This window comes from Protopterus annectens, chromosome 11.part0 (assembly GCF_019279795.1).
Source record: "Protopterus annectens isolate FY-2018-M chromosome 11.part0, PAN1.0, whole genome shotgun sequence".
Taxonomy (NCBI): Eukaryota; Metazoa; Chordata; order Ceratodontiformes; family Protopteridae; genus Protopterus; species Protopterus annectens.
The window spans coordinates 337164976-337185760 of NC_056745.1; the positions used below are offsets into that span (position 1 = coordinate 337164976).

The following is a 20785-nucleotide window of genomic DNA, read 5'->3' on the forward strand; positions in this document are numbered from 1 at the left end:
ATTAGACTGACATCAGGACGTCAGGATACAAATGCGCATGACCGACGTCATATCCTCAGTCTTTTCTTGCCCCAGATGTCAGAAGACCCTAAAAGAAAGGTCAAAACCAAAAGACAGCAAACAACCAACCAACCACCCTTGCACTAATAATATGTACCATATATACAATATACACAATATATACAACCCAACCCACACAACCGCCTCTAACTACAGAGGGGAAGGAGGGAGGGTAAATTGGACTGCAGCAATGTGGATCTTCGAACATCTACATTTATGGTAGGTACAAAACTGTACATTGCTGCAGTCCTTACACTTGGGTAGAATCCCAAAGCAGAGGTAAGGGAGGATGGCAAAACTATAAAGAAGCAGGAGCTGCCAAAATGCCCTGTAAAATAGCAGTGGCAAAACCAGCCCTAGATTTAGAGTAAAGTGGAAGGTGATAATGCTTAGAGAAAGTATGCACTGAACTCCAAGTAGCTGCCTCCAAAATATCTTTAGTTGCCACCCCTTAAAAAGCTGTCAAGTGGCAGTAGCCCTAGTGGAATGAGGCCTAATCCCAGCTGGAATCTCCTTGCCATGATGGGAATAACAGAAAGCAATGCAAAACCCAATCCACTTAGAAATAGTTTGTTTTGACACAGGCTTGCCCTGAGAACTCAAAGAAAAAGAAACAAATAACTGCTGAGACTGCCTGAACCCTTTAGTTCTGCTCAAATAATATCGCAGCTGCCTGTGTACATCTAAAGTGTGCAAAATCTTTTCCCCTTTATTTTGGGGATTTGCATAAAAAGTAGGCAAATGAATAGTTTGGTTTAAAGCCACACTAGAAACCACTTTAGGCATAAAGGAAGGATTTGTACGCAAAGATACCCTATCCTTATGGAAAATTAAGAAAGGCTCAACCGCCATAAGGGCCTGCAATTCAGAAACCCTTCTTGCAGAGGTAATGGCCAACAAAAAAGCAGTCTTCCATGATAAATATTTCAACTCGGTAGTAGCTGCAGGCTCAAAAGGTTGTAGAGTGAGTTTCTCCAACACAAAATTGAGATCCCAAGCAGGAGTAGGAGCTCTAAGTGGAGGTCTTATATTCTTTGCCCCTCTAAGAAATTGCTTGAACAAAGGATGAGAAATCAATGGTGGGTCACAATCATAGTGAGCCAAAATTGCTGCAGCATGAACCTTAATAGAAGAGAAGGACAAACCTTTGTCCAGTAATTCAGTAAGATATTGAAGAGCCATACTTAAATTAGGCTCAGAGACATCAAAATCCTTTGCTGCACTCCAAAATAAAAATCTCTTCCATTTATCTGCGTACACTTTCCTTGTACTAGGCCTTCTAGCTTCCAAAATAACATTCAAAACTTGCTGTGGAAGTTGAGACCTTCTATGGTTCAAAACAGAATATGCCAGGCTGTTAGGTGAAGAGAGTGAAGCTTGATATTGAGCAAATGACTGTCCTCCTGAGACAACAGGTGTGGAATCGAAGGCAAAGGCCATGGAGGCTCCGTACCAGACTTCTCAGTAATGGGTACCAGTGCTGTCGAGGCCAATCTGGAACTATTAAAATCATCTTTGGCTTGTCCTGTCTGACCTTTAGAAGTACCTTTGGGAGGAGAGGCAGAGGTGGAAAGGCATACACATGAAGATTGCTCCAATTGAAAGAAAGAGCATCCACTTTCCAAGCTGTGGGATGAAACCTTTTCGTGCAAAACTTTGGCAGCTGGTGGTTTAGTGGAGAAGCAAACAGATCTATGTCTGGAGTTCCCCATGACACTGTCAATTTCTGAAATACATGAGGATCCAATTTCCACTCGTGGGGATCCATAATTTGTCTGCTCAACACATCTGCTAAGGAGTTCTGTGCTCCCGGCAGAAACCTTGCCTGAAGATGTAGCTGTAAACTGAGAGCAGTCTCCCACAAAATCATTGCTTGCCTGCATAGAGGATAAGAATGTGTTCCCCCCTGCTTGTTGATGTACCACATGACAGTTGTGTTGTCTGTTAGAATCAACACCTGCACTGGAAGAAGTAAATCCTTGAAAGCTATTAATGCAAACTGGACTGCTAACATCTCCTTCAAGTTGATATGTAGATGTTGTAGTCTGGCAGGCCACTTGTCTTGTATCCACTTTCCATTTAGATGAGCTCCCCAAGCTTTGTCTGAGGCATCTGTCGTTAGAATCTGACTCGCCTCTGGCGGGTCACAGAGAGTCCCTTGTTTAGGTGACATTCCTGAGCCCACCACAAAAATTCCTTTTGAATGCAAGGTATTATTTGAATGACAGTGTCCAGATCCTGGCAGTGCTGTGTCCATACGTTTTGAGATACCATTGTAGCTTCCTCATATGCAGTTTGGCATTGGGAAGCACCAGAATACAAGATGCCATGAACCCCAAGGCTTGAAGGACTGTCCTTGCAGTCAGCCTGGACTGATGAGACAACTGATGAAAGTAAAGGGAAAGATTCTTTTGTTTGTCCGGGGTCAAAAAGGCCATCTGGGCTGCTGTATTCAGTCTTACACCCAGAAAGCACATGTCCTGAGAGGGTACTAGACTGGACTTTATTTCGTTCACAGAATACCCCAGGCATCTTAGCACTGCTATCGCATATTCCAAATGATGAAGAAGCTCGTCCCTTCCTTGAGCCAGAATCAGGCAATCGTCCAAATAAGGATAGATCTGTATTCCTTTTAGCCTGAAGAAAGCTATCACTGGAGCCAGAACTTTCGTGAACACTCTGGGCAGTAGATAAGCCAAAGGGCAATGCAGAGAACTGATAATGAGAAGTCCCAGCCAAACGCAGATACTTTCTGCAACTCAGTCTGATAGGAACATGAAGGTAAGCCTCCTTGAGATCCAAAGTTACCATCCAATGATCTTTGCCCAGCAGAGGTAAAAGCTGTTGTAACGTCAACATTTTGAACTTGGGAATGTCCAGATAAGTGTTGAGGATAGATAAATCCAAAATTGGTCTCCACGTGTTCCCCTTCTTTGGAACCAGGAACAGGCGAGAATAAAATCCTAGGCCCACTTCTGGCATAGGAACCGGCTGTATGGCCCCTATTTGAAGTAACAGAGAAATTTGTTTGTGAGCCTCTATTCTTTGCTGAGGAGGAACGTCTGGCATGCCTTTGAAAGGAGGCAAGGTATGGAAATAAAACCTGTAACCTTGGTGTATGATATCCAATACCCATCTGTCTTGGGTAATTAAGCTCCAATTTTCCTTGAAAAGTGCCAACCTTCCTCCCAAAGGTGCTGCCAGACGAGAAGGCTCTGGCAGCTGAAAAGGTAGGTCATTGGGTCTGTTTACGAAAGGACTGACCCCTGCCCTCACCGAAGACTGTGCAGGTGAACTCCCTGTTCTAGGCCTGAAAGAGCCCTGAGCTCTGCCCCTACCACGTCTAGATCTACCCCTAGACTGGGAATCATAAGAAGGATACGTCCACCCCTTGGTAGGCCAATTTCTACTAAACGTCGGAGGCTGAACCTGCAAAAAATCTTTAACAGTCTGCATAGACTTAGCCTTGTCTTCCATTTTCTTTAAGACTGCCTCAACAGGTGAACCAAACAACACATCAGATTGTAAAGGAGCATCTAAAATCCTTGTCTTAACATGGTCAGACAAATTCTGATCTCTCAGCCAGGCGTGCCTGCGAAGAACTGACCCAGTGGCAGCCACCCTAGACGAGGCCTGTACAGCATCAAAACCACATTGCAAAGAATGCTTACCCACCTGTTCAGAAACATGTACTAAATCTTGTAACTCTTTACACTCAATACCTTCCGCCAGAGCATCTACCTTAGACTTCAATTGAGAAAGTAGATAGTTTTGGTATTTCAACATGTGAAACTGGCAATTCAAAGCCCTCATAGCTAGGGTGGAAGAAGTATAGACTTTCTTTCCCCATCTATCCAAAGCCCTGGCCTCTTTATCTGGAGGAACCGGATTTTTAACAACAGAAGCCTTAACACCCTTAGGCCCCTGACTAACAGTTTCTGGGTCCGCCCTAGGACTCTTAAAAAGATACTTATGAGCTTCAGGCACCCTGTAATACCTATCCGGCTTAACAGGAGCAGGAGGCAAAGAATCAGGATTAAGAGAAGCCTCTGCAAACACATCTTCCACAACATCCAGAACAGGAGGTATAGCCAAAGGCCTATGCTGGGGTAAAAACAAAAATTCCCTAAGCCTTTTCCTGGAATCAGAGAAGTCTTTACCTTCCCACTTAAAATGCTCCCTCATGGAATGAAAAGTCTCTGAAAAAGAAAAATCTTCAGGAGGAGAAGCAGAAGGAGTAGAATCATCCACATCAGAATCAGAATAAGGAGAATACTCCTGCAAGTCTTCAGCCGAAGACTCTGAAACATCCGAAGCCTGCTCAAAACTCCCCAACTCAGGTTCCACCCTAGGTCTCTTATCAGGAGGGGGCAAAGAACCTCTAATCAAAGTAATCAAATCTTCTGCCATTTTAAGCATATGCTTCTTGGGCACAGAACCTGAAGAACTAGGGGTGACACCAACTGAAGCTAAACCTGGCCTGCCTCTGGGAGAAGCCTTGGAAACAGAAGGAGAGGGCCTAACCACCCTAGGTAGGGAAGGGAGTACAGTAACCTGAGAAACCCCCTCAGCCTGACCTGCCTCCTGAGAGGCCACATCCTGCAATAACAAAGTCTCCCCCTGGGACTCCAGAGAAACCTCCGGCGGAACCCCCGGCTCCACCGACACCTCTAAAGAACCGGCGTCCGGTACGGACGGTTCTTCTTGCCTAGGCTTAGCTGCTTTGTCCTTGCGCTTCTTTGAAGAAGCGGGCGTCGGAGCATCCGACGGCATATTATAATTGCACCGCTTCCCGAAGACTAACCTGGCACAATCTAACCTTCTCTTAATAGTGCCCTTATTGAATCTAGCACAAAAGCGACACCCAACAACGTTGTGCTCAGGCCCTAAACAAGGAATACACAAAGTATGATAATCTCTATGCGGTATCTGTTTCCCACAAGAAATACAGTTATTCACTTTTTCTGACATCCGGTAAACCACTGAGGCAAGAAAAAACTAAAATATTCCCCAACGGGGTACTTAGCCAACTTTGACTCGGCCTGAAACTCCGAATTCGAAAAATTTCAGAACGCCAACCGGCACTTGCAACGCTGCTTCTGCATCGGACCATGCGGCAAAAAAGACTGAGGATATGACGTCGGTCATGCGCATTTGTATCCTGACGTCCTGATGTCAGTCTAATGCGCCTTGACCGACGTCAGCCTTATACTTTGATATTCGGGCCGACCGAGGACAGCGGACTACCCAAGTGTAAGGACTGCAGCAATGTGAGATGAAGAACATCAAGTGCCATCAGATTTTTTTTAGCCACTCCTTGCTCCTGCTGCCTGTCAATCATCAAATCCCTCCTCAGTTAGCTGGCTTGCTCATTCCCAGTCACCATGGTGAGGATCAACTGGGAGGGGCATCATTTACACAGCATTTAGGTGTGGTTTGAGGATTTTTCTTTTTTTCTGTCCAGCCCTAGTTGCATACACCCAGCGATGTGACTGGAAAGGCTGTCTATGAAATATGCCCCTCACTTCCACAAAGGGTACTTCCTGTAAACAGTCCTGCACCATCCTACATGGCAAAAGCAGTGGTCTTCCACAGTCTCCATACAGAAAGTGCATGGTCCAAGTTTGACACTGACTGCACACAAACACCTCCACCGCCACCTACACTGGAGAAGAGAGGGGGGGCACAATCCTTCATTCCTCCCACTCCCTGCCCAACTCCTCCACTGTAAGGGCTGCTAATCAAACTCTGGTCACTTAGGTCATAGAGGTCCATATCTCTGTGCCATACAGCCAGGGAAGTGTAATCAGAGCTAAAGAAGTAAACTTATTTAAATGTTCGTAGTTTGGGAGGTGTTTCTATACATTTATGATGTATGATGAAAAATTAGAAAGGTGCAGTGGTTAAAATACTATTTTCAAGAAACTACACAGAGATGTATGATGAAAAATTAGAAAGGTGCAATAGTTAAAATACTATTTTCAAGAAACTACACCTTGCATTTGCAAAACAGCAAAAATGTACACAAAAGGGGGAGAGAAAAATTGAATTGGGAATGTGGATGGATTTGAGGGAAAGGATACTATAGTACAAACTCAGCAATATGTTTGTGATATACATTTTAAAAACATGAGGAACTGTGGGTGGCATTTGGGAAAGCAGAGGTTAGGTATCAGGTGCATTTTACATTTGTTAGAAGTTTACATTTTGATCGAAATTCAGCATATGAACTGTTCTTAGTGGGGAAGGAAGATACCCCAAAGTACTTGGACAGTGAATAAGATATTGTCTGAAATAAATACTTCAGTGTTGTGTGTCTGGAGTTGAGATCTTATGGGGAAAACTGAGCTAAACTAATACGTTTGAGGATCAGGGTACTAGGCAACCAGCTAGGAAGGAGTGTGAGTTCAGGTTTAACAATCTCAAACATAGGGTAACAGTGAATGGGATTTCTGTTTTACAGGTAGTCATTTTTCTTTAGCTAGAGTAAGGCAGTGGTGTTCTCCTTTGAGGAACAAGGTAATGAATTTGCAGATAATTTGCAGCTATGGCTGCTAACTGCTTGAAGGACTGAAAGATTCTCCGAAACTGTGGCACTGACGTGGATGATGTAATCAAGTTGTGCAAGGGGGAAAACTCTGCTGACTAAGAGAGCAGTCTGTTAATATTGGCCCTCGCTATATCAGGATGATGCTCAAAATCTAAATGATGGTCAAACCAAAAACAGATACCAGAAGTGGCTTGCACTATCTAGGTCACCGTGATTATTATACAGGATGCCCCAGTACAATGGACATTGATATCAGCTTATGGTGAGTTGCAAATATCACAGCTTTTATTTTTTCATGTATTTAGTAGCAAGTGTATTTTCTGTAGCCATTTGGAAAATAGGGACTGGTCATTTTTGGCTATTTTTAATTGTGTTGGGTGAGCAGTGCTGGAACTACAGGTAACAATCACTATACAGGAAGAGTGGTACTTGTTGATGTTTGCTGGGCAGTCAATGAATATACAGAAGTGGTGATAGAATGCAACCACAAGACATACAGTTTAAAGGAGGAGCACCGGGTGACAGATTTGTACCTAAATTAACAGCAAAAAATTCTGTTACAGATAAAAATCCATGAAAGAGTCTAGGGCTTTTGGACTTCTACTTATAACAGTGAAGTTCTGAAGTAACAGGTAATTAACTAGGGCAAATGTTTTAATAAGGTTTATGAAGACCGAACCTGTCTTTGTCAGCATTATGAATAATATTAGGCAAGACATACACAGTGTAAACCAGCTATGTACTTACTTTTTAAAATGTTTTGCAATGGTTAGAATGAAAATAGGGCTGAAAGCACTGGCGGAAGTGACATGGGTTACCTTTGTCTCATTTCCATGAGGGAATCACTGTTGGTAACCAGTAGAGACTAAAATGTGGCAGAAAGGTTAGGTGATTGGGACATAACTTTATAAACCAGAAGTGGAACCGATCCCTGCTAGATGGTGAAGAAGCCACCAATATCTGGGTTAGAAGCATGAGCCAAGGTTGCCTGCATCAACCTGGAGATACAAGCATTAAGCATTTTTCTTTTACTTTAAAAATCCATTAGGATAAGAACAGCTGGTAGAACAACAATTACACACTGACTCCAAATAACTGAGAATGTGTTTGTCATCACTGCTTCTGCCTAAGGAAGTCCAAACAGACGAGAAGAAAAACTCAGGTGACAAGCAGGCAGATCTACCTTGGGATTCCCTCAGGTTTCCACTTGTAAGAGACAAATACTTGTCTGTTCAGACTGCCTAGAGTATTCTCTCATCTTGGAGTGTAAAATGCTTGGAAGGCAAGGTGCAAACAACCAGTTTCCAAAAGGGTCATATAAAGCCTGCAAAGAAGGAAACAGTGCAGCCATCTCTGAGTTTTCTGCCACAGTTTGCACTTCCCTGATATGACAACTGACTGAAAATCTGTCAAGACAAGATGGACAGATATCTCTCTCTGACTGATGTGGCACTGCAGGAATAACCCCTTTAAGTGAAAAGGGAAATAAATGTATACATTACAGATACTGCTAGCCACAGTTACAAGTAATATAGTTACTGCTGCATCTGCTACTGATGTTGATGCCATGAAAGATTGTATGCATAGTCCCTCTGTTACTCTGTCTTGATTGTGTTTATTAATTCTGACTTCATATATATGATTACTTATTAATCTTGCTACTCTCTGGCAGATCACGTAACGGCATGTGACAAAAACAATGAAAACAGAAGGCATGAATTTACACCATTTAAAAAGATGGTCTTGCAGTCAACAAAAAAGCATGCAATTAAGGTCAGTTTTCCTAGGCCTCTAGAATGTTCAGAAAAAAGAATGCAATATGAACAAGAAATCCATCTGCTTAGATCTTCCCAACATCTAAATGCAGGTCTCGAGTACAGGCCAAAAAGTGTCATCAACTCATAAAATTTCTGCGCTAATATATGAAACTATTCTGCTTATCGGACATTAAGGTATCAAGAGGTCAGAAAGGGGTAATATACTCACTCATAGGATGTAAAAGTGATTTCTGCAATTCCCTCCTCTTTCAAAATGTGTTGCTAATCAAAAAGATAATGCACTGTGGTATGATAAACAGCTAAGGGAATGGCAGGACTTCATTAACTGCAGAGAAAGATCACAGAGGATTCCAAAACCCTGTCTGTCCTGCATAGATATATACTACAGTAGAACTAAACTCAAGTCAGTTATTTTGAGTAATTTTTGAGTTCAGTAAGACTCTGCAGCAGTCAGCCAAAGATTTTAGTCAGTCAAGTCAGAAACTTTAGACTTTCAGGTATTCAACTTCATGCTCCAAGGGTGTAGCTAGGCATACTCTTTTTACTGTACTAAGTACATCTTTTTCTGAGCATCATATTCAATATGGCCTTTTCAGGTCATATTATGTCTGCAACTGCCTAAGTGAATGCTTTAACAACTACTGCAAAATTGCAGTATTTTAATATCTGAACAGTATTGTAATAGTTTTAGGTGGCACAGCTGTTACTTGCATTTATTAAGTGCTTGGGGGGGCCAGCATTTTGAGAGATATGTCCTTTAAGTGCCAGGTGTCTGGGGTGGGGGTGGGGGATAGCACTTCCCCAATTTTAACATCCAGCAGTTAGGATGGACATCTGGCACCTGTGGTAGTTATTACCATGTTCTTCCTCGTACTCATATTACTGGTTCAGGTCTCAGCTGGTAATGTGATGGCTTCATGAAGCTTAATCAGCTGAACACAGGACTTTAAACAGCAAGGACCAAGATCAAAAAAGTGCTAATGGCAAAACAAAATTGTCATGTCTATCATGTTCTACATTACAAGAAGTACTGACCAGGAACGTCGTGGCCCCAAACTCAAGATTTTGCTGAACAAATGCTGAATTCCTGTTGATGGAAAAATACTACTCAATCCTTGATCCACAGATGATCACTTTCTTACATCTTGACAGTACAAGGGCTCCATATACCCATCAACCTTACAGCATAACTTCATGACAAGATCTAGAAGGGTGCACACAAGCATCGGAGTGTGAAGATAGACACATTTCAAAACTACCCACCCAACTGGGCCTTCAAAGTCAGATCTGCTTTCATTTTGACTGAAGCAATATCAGATTCAATAATTCCAACATTCTTGACCTCAGATTCTTACAAAACCGAGGTCAACTAACATCATTCTGATAATGATGTATGAATAAAATATAATGTAAAGCTTTTATGTTATTAGAAAAGTGTAACAAAGTATTGTAAATTTGTAAATTTCCTTTGCAAGTTTCTTTTAATTCTTTCTGCAGCTGAATCAACATAAGCCTAAAAAGAAAAAAAGAAAATAAAAATCCACCCAGGGGTTTTATATTCTCTTGCAAAGTTTGTGCGTGTGTGTGTATAGGACAAATAGAAGATAAATTCAAAAGAAACTATATCATCAAAACTGAAACTATATAAAATCAAGAAGTGTTCAGATGCAAATCTTACAAAATCACCAAAGGTCTAGTATATCAAAGATGACAATTCCTCCTTTTCCATTTTCCCCCTCAAATGGTTCACACTCCGCAACTTTCTTTCATACACACTGGCTAGTTCTATGTAAGAAGCATCTATCTTCTGGCATAGGAGCAAAACCAGATACGAAATCATGTTTTATACTCAATTTCAGCAAAATTCTGAAAGACAAACTCAAAAGGAGTTAGCTGTTCTTAACAGAGAAAACTTAAAAAGAACTGCCTCCTGCAGTAAAACTCCTTTTCGGCATTCAAATCTCTTGGAACTTTGTACTAGTTCAATCCTCTAATGCAATACAACTTCCATATTCAACGGGCAGCACTTACATTAATTAGTGTTGTCAGCTCTACACGAACAGAGGGATAATGACCTGACTATAACTCTGGTGTCTGCTGGAGATGGCACAGGAGATGAATGAACAGGATCAGTCTGCTCACCATACAGAGATAAACAGACACAAACACACACACAATACAAATGTTCGCAGCTTGTTTTCTACAACTTGCTTGACTACGGAGTTTTGCAACAGACACTTCCTCTGCTCTGCCCAAGAATGCCACGCAGCAGTTTCATAGCCTTTTAAAACCACAAAGCATTTCTGAAACCAAATTTGTCTCAATTCTGAACCCACCCACATTACCAACCCAAGCTGTTAAGGAAATTATCGGGCATTGGCTTTTCTATTTCCTGTTTAGCAAATCGACTAAACATACTAAAGTTTTGCAATAATCTTTTTATAGATTTTGATCGCATTCTGACAATATCCAGTTTGCAAAAAACTTGCAGGATACTATACTTAGAAGCCATGGCTAGTGAATACAGAGAAATGGCAAATAAGTTTTTACTTATGGCATAATGATTGCTTCCTGTAAGTAAGTGGTATTTTTTTTTTCTTTTTTTATCCAAGCTTTCTATACATTAATTCCCCTCTTTGGAATGCCAAGTGACCAACTGCCATCTTGCATTTCCTGAGCTCATTTTCTAAATGTAATTACTATAGTTCCACTGGAATAACTAAAATAAAAACTACACATTTCAGAATCAGAAAACCAGCTTTACAAGATGAGAGCATAATTACAAAACAAGATGGCAAAAAATATCTTTGCACGTGACTTTTAAGGGCATATAATCCAAAACCATGACACCTTCGCCTTGCAGCCAAAAATCCACAGTTAAACCAAACTTATTAACTGATCTTTAGTTAAAATAAATAAATAAGCCAAAAAATGTGAGTGAGGTAGAACAACTTTAAACACATTTATATAATAAGTGTTAAGAAGTCCTTTCCAGGAAAGGGGTGCTCTGATCTTATCATACTGCAGCAATGGTGTGCCTTGGGGCCACACAATGGAAAGCATCCTATGAGAACAAATCACTTTGTAATAATTACTAGTGCCGCTACCATTCCACATGATCTAGGCAGGTGAAAAAAAACTGTTGCTGTCTTTTAAATTTTTATTTATTTTTTTTTTTTTAGAAACACAAATCATTTTACAGTACACCCTGAACTAATAATTACATCAAAGATTCTCCAGAATAATCACATTTTCTGAAAAGCATTAATATATTTATTTATTGATATTTGTTAATAGGAAAAGTCTGACTGGGCAAAAAAAAAAATTTTTTTTTAGCAAAAGCCCAGCTAGAAAAGCTCCAAAGGACAAACATATAATATTTTGTATCATATACAATAAAATGAGGCATTTGTGTATTGTAACAATTAAATAACATTAGACTTCAAACAATAAAAAAAAAATGGTCACACTATACAAGGGAAATCAAACATTTTGTGAGATTGTATACATTTTTTCTAGGTAACTGCGAGTTGTAATAACAGGATAGAAGTGGAAATAAATAAGAGGAGTGGGTTATCAAGTTGAATTGGATGGCTGGAGTGCACTGTGGAAACGTAGGAGACGTTGAAAAGAGATTAAAAGTTTAGGGGTAAAGATGAAAGCAAGGACAGGGAAAAGGTTAAAAGGTCAGGGAAAAATATTGGGTATGAAAATAGGGTATAAATTACACAGCGTTAACCACGTGCAGGATGAAACAAAGGGTACAAAATGTAGCATTCTGTGTTATGAAAAACAATGGAATACCACAACCAAGTAATAGCTGAATAAAGGACAAGTATATAGCTAAACTTGTTCACAGGGTTTTGCAACCACAATCACATTAAAACTAAGCATGTTATGTAACCAAGTAGGAAGAGCCTAACTGGGGAATGGAACAATGCAAGCAACACAAGAGAAAGGAGAAATGTAGACAAGAACATCCTGATTCATCCCTGCTATTTTTCCTAAGCATTTGTTTTGTCAGTGGGATGTCTTAAAGCATCCCTACAGAGAAACATAGATGTCTAACTGTAATGTCAGAGCTCATAGCATGTAAGTCAGTCAGTCAGCACTTGTATTTTGCATTTAAGACATCTGCTGCTGCATTTGCTATATATGCCTTAACTAAGAGTATCTCTCTGCAACTCAGCATTCCACTTTGCAATGATATACTGCAGTACATGTTAGTATAATGTTTGTAAACATGAATTTGTTAACACAGTTCGATTACTTTTATATAAATCTAAATTTGCCTGTGTCACAAGTGACGATTCAGTAAAGGTGTTAATAAAAAAATAATTCCACTTTGCAAGTAACAAACATGGAGTAATATGAACTCTGAGGCAACAACCATAAGAAACAAAAACTGCAACATTAAGAGTATAACAATATTCTAAACCATCTGACCAGGGCTTTTTATCCTTCAGAGATCACAAACTATTGATTTCAATAGCTATTTGGAATGGTTCCTTATCAAAGAATAACTGTTTGCCCTTAGCCTGTAAATTCACAGATTCATAGATATTGCAAGGCCACTGAACTTTATGATCATTTACAACTTTCGAGTACCCTCCCTCATGCCACACCTACTTTCTCCAGAATGGCCAAACCACTCAATCCCAGACTAAATTTGTGAATACCCATCCAGTCATCTAGTTTATGTGTAAAGGAAGATAGCGAGTTGCACTGTTTAACAATGCAGGGGGAGTTTACTCCAGAGATATGGATAGCGCTGTTATAAACCTGTCCCTCCAATGAATTTTACTTATCAGTACTAGTAAAGTATACAAGAAAAGAAAAAAAAATGGCGTGTGTAACTAAAGTCTTAACACTTGGCATTTCAAAACATTTATAACTGCATTCAATTCCCCAAAAATATAGCAAATATAACAGCCAGCTCTACAGGCAACACACTCACCTTTCTGACAAGCCCAGCTAATTTATGAATGATAACCAAATACAGAGTTGACTCAAATGCTACAAAACAGAACTGAGTCAACACAGATCAAGCTTTTCAAAACTTCTGAAAGGCTACTAGTCAGGTCTCTTCTCCTGTCACTACCCTAACACCAATTCCCAAACCTTTTAAATATTTGAACTAACCCATGAATTGGAGGGGCTCAAAAATGCATCATAATAGGGTCTTCTCAATAAGAAAATCTGGGTGAGGGTGGCTCTCCAATCTAATTTCTCACAAGTTACCCTCATGGCAAGCCTGGCAACACTAACAACTCAGAGGTGACCCAATGCACATTGTGAATATTGGGTGATAGACTTAGGTTTAATCCAAACACTCCACTCTAAAACATGCTAACACTATCCTGAGGCAGAACATCAAGGGTGTACAACACTTCTCAGTGATACTGCTAAGAACACAACATACAATGCCAAACTCTAAATCACTTATGCCACCAAGCAAATGGGTCTTCCCCCTAAAGAGAGACCACTACCTCAGTGGAACTAACCTGGCCAACAAAAGGATAGATAGATAGACAGACAGATAGACAGATAAAAACAAGAGACTGTTAAACAAATACGACAAATGGGTACTCAAGGAACAAAGAGGTGAAAGTAGTTATTTTTATCCAGTCCAGACAACTTTTGGATTTCCTTGTCACTAAGGGAGCAAATTGGCACAGAGGTACAAGCAGCATTGTTCATTTCTACTTCCAACTGAAAAAACGTATAAATGAAGAACCATTCTGATCATGTACAGTTCCAGAAACTCTAAAAAGGTTCTTCTACTACAGTCCTGCTTTCACGATACCACACAGTCTGTTTTTGTTGAGCCATGGCAAAAAGAATCCTGGGACCAATAAGGAGGGTAAAGGAAAAAATATGTTTCTGTACAAAATAAGACAACAATCTTTCTTCTTTATCCCTGCATTTATACTATACACTATATGCAGCTCGATTCTCAGCTAAAGCGTCTTCTGTGTTGAGACATGCGTGAATGGGCGTACCTTCGTTGAAGGTTGTGCGTCAGAGCTGGCAACTCAGTATGTAAAAATCTACTGCCAATCATTAGCGGACCGGAGTTCCGCTGTGGCGACCCCTAACCGGGAAAAGCCAAAAGATACAACAACAACTATATGCAGTAAACAACTGAGTTTGATGGCAAAACAAACAAGGTCTGTTCTACATTATGGCACTGGTTAATGACTGCAGAAGAATGCTAATTTATGTTTACAGGCCTTAATACAGAGGACTCTAGCAGTTAGAGCAGAAGATCAAGGTTAAACTGTTAACAAGGTGCTACTTCAGGTACAGGATTAGATTTCCACAGATTTTATTTGCCTACAGTGTGATCCTGAACAAATCACTTAACCCAGACAGTGCTTTGGGGCAACTGGAATTTTGGACTAGGCACTTTAATGGTCTTCTAACTACTTAATAACCTACAGTATTAGGACTTGAACAGCAGGAGATACCCCATGACCATAAAGGCCAATGGGAGTAACCTAATCTTGCAGTAACAGTGAAGTACTGGCGATAAGAGACTAGTTTTATAATCTAGCTCTGACTCTACTGCACAGGCAAGCAGCTGGATGTTATCACTGCCTATTTTTGTGCAGGTCTCAGAGAAGATTGTGCATATGTACTGAATGGCTAAAGTCGTACTACTTCTAAACAGGTCTTCAGAAAAAAAGAATTCCAGCAACAGAAAGCAGTCCAAAACATAGACAGATATAGTTTTATATAGTCATTTTTGAGAGAAGCTTGTACAACAGGTACATGGTAACTGAGATGATTATGACAGATCTTCTCTGCAATGACAGACAGCAAAAAAGCTTGAATTATTTCCATTATGCATAAAAGGTTTACAAAAAACTCAATGCAAAATGAAGCCCAAGTGTAAGTTAGCTTTACAATGATATATCGAATGCCATGTAACATACAGGTGAACTGCAAACAGGAAGACAGTCATGGGTAATTAAACAAATGCCAAAACAGTTTCAGCTCAGAATTAGCTTCTTACGAAATCTGCCATGCGGTGCACTCATTAATGGAACACTGGTTTAAAAGATGTAACCAAAGAAACAAAAAGGGAGAGGGGTCCTCAAAAATCATGATTTTATTGGCAGGCTCCTTTTTACCTTTTTTAATATGGAGCTTCTGCACCTGAAGAACACATTCTATTATATAATCCTAATTAAATCCTAATGTAAAGCTGGAAAAAAAAACTTACCACTACAGTTTTAGGAAAGGTTGTATCTTGGCTTGGAATGAGTATTTTGAATCCTGATGGAAGAGTAACACTCAATGCACGCAGACCTGTTGGTGGAATGGTCACACCTAAAACAAATAAAAACATAGTAAAACTAACAATAATTCTATACTTCACTTCTGCAGGAAAGAAAATGTGCTTTACTTTTGAATAGACTAGTTACTATTACCTATAGCAGGTATTCTGGATTACCACACTTCCGCAAAAATGAAAAGCTACATTACTAACTTTGAATTTTTTGTTCTAATTACTAAGCTATTGGCCCAGAGGCCCTTACAAGCCTAGCCAAGAATTTAGCCCATGTTCCGACAAGTCAGCACCTAATGCCCCTGTCCAGCAGGGACACAGGTGGAATCCCAGGGATATATTTTCTGTTCCCCATCCAGTTGTCCAGGTTGCACTTAAAAAGAGTTAATGAGGTTGACGTGGAATGGGACTCTATTCCACAGAAGGGGGAGTCTCTGGGACAATTCTATCCCGCCAACAAGTCCTATTAATGTCACAGACCAGGTTAGGGTCGTGTGCCATAAATTTAGAGAGTTATTCTCAGAGAATAATGTATTGCTACTTAATTTGGTTGTTTCTACAGTGAGAAGGATGGGTCCATTACACAGAAGAAACTGCCAAGGTCAGGTAAATTTCAGCAAAACCATTTCACCCTGTCACTTATCTACATTGTTTTGCTGTTTCCTTTGTTTACCTACAATGTGTACCACTTAATAGTGACATCTAAATCCCAACAGTAATTCTAAAAGCTGACCATCTAATGTCAAATGGAATCTGAGTCTCTCTGGATTTGCATTATATTTCTTCAATGATAAAGTCCCCATCTGTAGAATATCTGCCCTAAGAAGTTGTTCATATAGGTACCAAGGTCTATATGATCACCTGGTGCCCATCACATATGTCTGTACTATTAACCAAACTCAGTCACAAGCTAGAAGCAGTCAGTTTAAGCCTATAAATTCAGGTCTGAGTAAAATGTGTAATATATCTTTCTATAAAAAGCAAAAATTAATAAAATAAGTCTGAAATGGGACATCTGTGCTGCAAGATCTGACGGTACTATGCATGAGTACCATGTTCCAATCCAACAAATTTTATGGTGGTTACTGAACTCTGCTAGCACACTCAAAGCTTTCAGAAAAAGCTTGTTTTGTTGCCAGATGATACACTGACACAACAAAGAAGGGTTTTAGATAGGGTTGCCACCTTTTCAAATGGCCAAAGTGGGACATTTTCGGTACAAACATCAGATTTTACAGGCCGACACATACCCATGGTCAGTACAAAGGATAGAACTTAACTTTTTTGCCTAAATAAAAGCTTATTCTTGTAGCATTTTAGTTGCTTATTCTGTTTCTTATAATATTTAGGTATTTTAGATACAGAATAACTGTTTTATGCAACTATTACATAAAATATAGGAAATAATTTTGTCCTAAAATCTCAGGACATTTGCTATTTTTTTAATTTTTTGTCAGGACACAACTGCCCAAAGAGGGACTGTCCCTCGCAAAGTGGAACAGGTGGTAACCCTAGTTTTAGACTAATAATGGAATAGTACTTTTAACATGCAAAAGGGACATTCCTTGTCTGATGTTTCCTGGTCACTGCTGCCTTTAGTTAATCTGTCATAATTAGAGCAAGCCCCCTTGGGTGAGTTTCTGCATCTTTTTGTTTTTGTGACAACTGATTAGAAGGTGTACTTCATTTTATAAGCAACGTGGTAAAGCTACAGTGGACATCTTCAGTGGCACTATTCATCTATGCGACATATCTTAAAAAGCGTCAACTCGAAATCTCAAGCAAGCTGGTCCACCCACTGGGAACAGCTACAGAGTCATATATTTAGCTTGTTTCACCCTATCTGTGTTGACAGTCTTCTCACTATAAGAGTAGAAAGATGACATTTCTACTGGGAAGGACATATCTTGTCTAAACACTTCAAAATACAGTGAAAATCTCAACTTAGAACAAGATTCAAGTGAATGCACACAAGGGCTGTAACATAAGATCTAATAGAAAACTTCAAAAAAGAAAAAAATAAAGGCATTGTAATTATTTCACTGTTCTATACAGCACCAGTCTACCAGAAAATAGCTCTGTGACATCCAGGGACTGAACCCTCTCCGATAACAAAAAAGAACCCATAAGTGTTTCCAATCTCATTGGATTAATTCATTAAAATTACAGATAAACAAAAACCAGCTAAAACATTCGGGTCAGATATGTTTTCAGTTTCCTTCGACAAAAGATTTGTTACCATACTATGTTACAATCTCATAAAAATGGCATAGCTTATGCACCCTAAAACTACTCTAACACAATCAAATTCTGCTGTTCAGAGGCAGACCTATCTCTCTCAGCAGCATTAATTTGAAAACTTTATCTGCCAATTTGTAGAAATATTTAAAAAACAGTACACAAAATAACTTCACCTTATCAATCCAGTTGCAGAAAAACATTTGATACAATCGCTTTAATACAGTTCTCCACCTTTACTCCAAACAAAAGGCAGATCACTATAGATATAGTTCACCATTACTCTAAACAAAAGGGAGATACAAGTTCTGATACCCCTACATTTCTCTAAGAGTTTTTGGTTGGTGCATGTCTCCTTTCTTTTCACGAGTTTTGATAAACTCACATCCAGGAGCTATTCAAGAATATGCCCAGGGTGCTATATTCTAAACCAGACTGAGTACTGAACTTCCATTTGAAAAAAAAAGTCACAGGACTCATACCCCAACTCCTATTATCCCCACAGTTATTCATTGTAGAGCTGAACCGGACAGGCATCTAATAACAAAGGCTACAGGCACTGACAATAACAGTGAATCAGAAACTAGAGATCTGGCTTCAGGATAAATAATGCTGCAGACACAAAATAAAATAAGACTTTTCAGGGCTGCAAACCTCACCCACAACTCCTAAAATTGCACTGCCTTAAGATGAATACCCCAGTTCTGAGCCAGCAAATTGATGAGAAAGAAGGTAAGATACTTCCTAGAAATCTAGTGTAGCTCTACTTAAAGATCCAAAGTTTTATTTTTCTGAGAAATTGCAACTTCTGCATCTGACAGAGTTCATCCTCTTGGCTGTCTCCCAAGTGTGTAGTTGGTCTCCTTGTTTTGTAATTTTGTTTACAGGGGTTGGGGGGGGGGGCAGTGTCCCATTTTTAACACCAACTAGATTTGTCAGCTAAGAACAACTCTGGCTCCATCATCTACAGGTAACCAGTTAAGGTACTGTAGAAGATTGCAGTAATAAGTTTGGGGTTCTGCAAGAGGAAGAAATCTATAAATTTTGTTTACAGTAACCATGTTTGCATTTGAATGCAAGGTTGAAAGACTGAGCCCATATTTGATTTTAGGGATAAACACATTTTTAGCTAGGGCATTACACAAGCTGTAGGGGTGAGGAGGTGTGTGATGCTACAGCACAGTTTCAGCTGGTGGAGTGTTTTGCTAATACTGTCAGCATTATTACCTAATGAAGGAGAAGGGTCCAAGGTGATCCCCCAAGTACTTCTGTTCTGTTATTAGTGGTAGCAGGTTGCCATCTGTATCAGTGGTTATTAAATTTGGGGATTTAGGGAGTTTTTGCAGAGTGCCAAATATCATGATGTTAGACTTCAGGGGATTGATTAGGAGCATATTTTTGTTTGTCTGGTGGCATAAACCTGCAGTTTATGTTGAAGGGCCAGGTAGTAAGATATCATCTGCATAAAGACCAAGTTGAAGTGGGTCAACATTTCAACACTATTCCCTTCTTTATTACATAACACCGTCTTGGGGCTTCCTTTCCAATGTATTCATGCAGAATCTAATATTTTTCTTTTGGGTCTACTTAATGTGAACAACTACCTTGCTGAAACTGGTCATAACATCTGTAAAGTGCAAGTATGGCAAGTTAAGCACAACCTAAACCTATGCCCTACCCCCACCCCCAAAAAATGGGTTAGGGTTTCATTACCTAAATATACTGCAGTAGTCTACCAGTAAGCAGTATGCTCACTTGCAGCAGATCGTGGGTGGCACATTAAACTTTGTTCAGTCAAAGCAGGCCATCTGTAACAAATCTCCGACAAGGCTTCATTTCCTTCCAAAGTCTTTGTACAAGATGCTTTTCCTTTTGAGAGAGCTCGGAGCTCCTTTTCCCCTGCTTGTTTCCCCAAAACCACTAATTCTTTTACACTTCACAAATATTGTGCCGGTTAATGCTGCCCATTAAAGTCCTTTTCTTCACATTTTCCAATTCTACTAAATATTAAAAAACATAATGCTCTACTGTTTCTTTCTGCTCATTACTGTCCATCTCCTCATATGTTCTATTCCTACTTTGTCTACCATCTAAACCTTAAGTAGCAAATCTGTAATCGTATAATGTTACTTTCCTTCAGAATCACTGCCCTTAGTGTATGAAAAGTTTAACTACCTTCCTTATACTTATTCTGACTTTCTAGTATGTAACATTTACATGTATCCCTTACAAATTTAACATTTTTTCCCTTTGGCTACAATCTTTTCTTCTACTTATTTCCTTTACACAGTGTTCATACTTTGAAATCAAGAAATCTTTCAAGCTATTACCCAACTTCTTAATCCATCTTAGATACCAACATGTCAAATATAATCATCCATATTGTATGAAGGATTCAACATTTCAGTTTCTCCGCCTTTTCCCTTCCACACAGATTCCCTATACCTGTTTGAAAAACACTCATTTATCTTGTCTGGCACTTTTCTGGCACCATATACACTCATATCATATATCCAGACACACCTTCTCTACATACGTTTCTTCATAATACAAGCTCTATCTTCTTCAGGCTTGTTTTTCTTCTCAATATTGCAAGAACACAGCCCTACATTCCTTCTTTTTTTGTCTTTTTCCCCAAAGTATTCTTAATTTCTGATAGCAGTCTTTGTCACCTAACAGCCATTTCATACCCTTTACATTCACAGCCATTATTTTTTTTTTCTTTCTTTGATTAACCTTAAGTCTCAACCACCTTCAATTCTTCTATTACTAACTTGGTGCATTTTTCTTCTACTTCCTCATTTCTTCCTAATGGGACACTATCTGTAAAAATCTATATTACAGCAAAAACACTAATCCAATCAC

At 39.6% G+C, this 20785-nt stretch overlaps 1 protein-coding gene across 1 annotated transcript in view; it reads right to left on the bottom strand.

The window, feature by feature from the left end:
- Window positions 1-20785, bottom strand: part of HCFC2 (host cell factor C2) — an 886151-nt gene that overhangs the window by 499570 nt on the left and 365796 nt on the right. The window contains exon 8 of the mRNA XM_044087200.1: window positions 15617-15723. Coding sequence (XP_043943135.1) covers window positions 15617-15723 — 107 coding nt within the window. The remainder of the gene's footprint in view (window positions 1-15616; window positions 15724-20785) is intronic.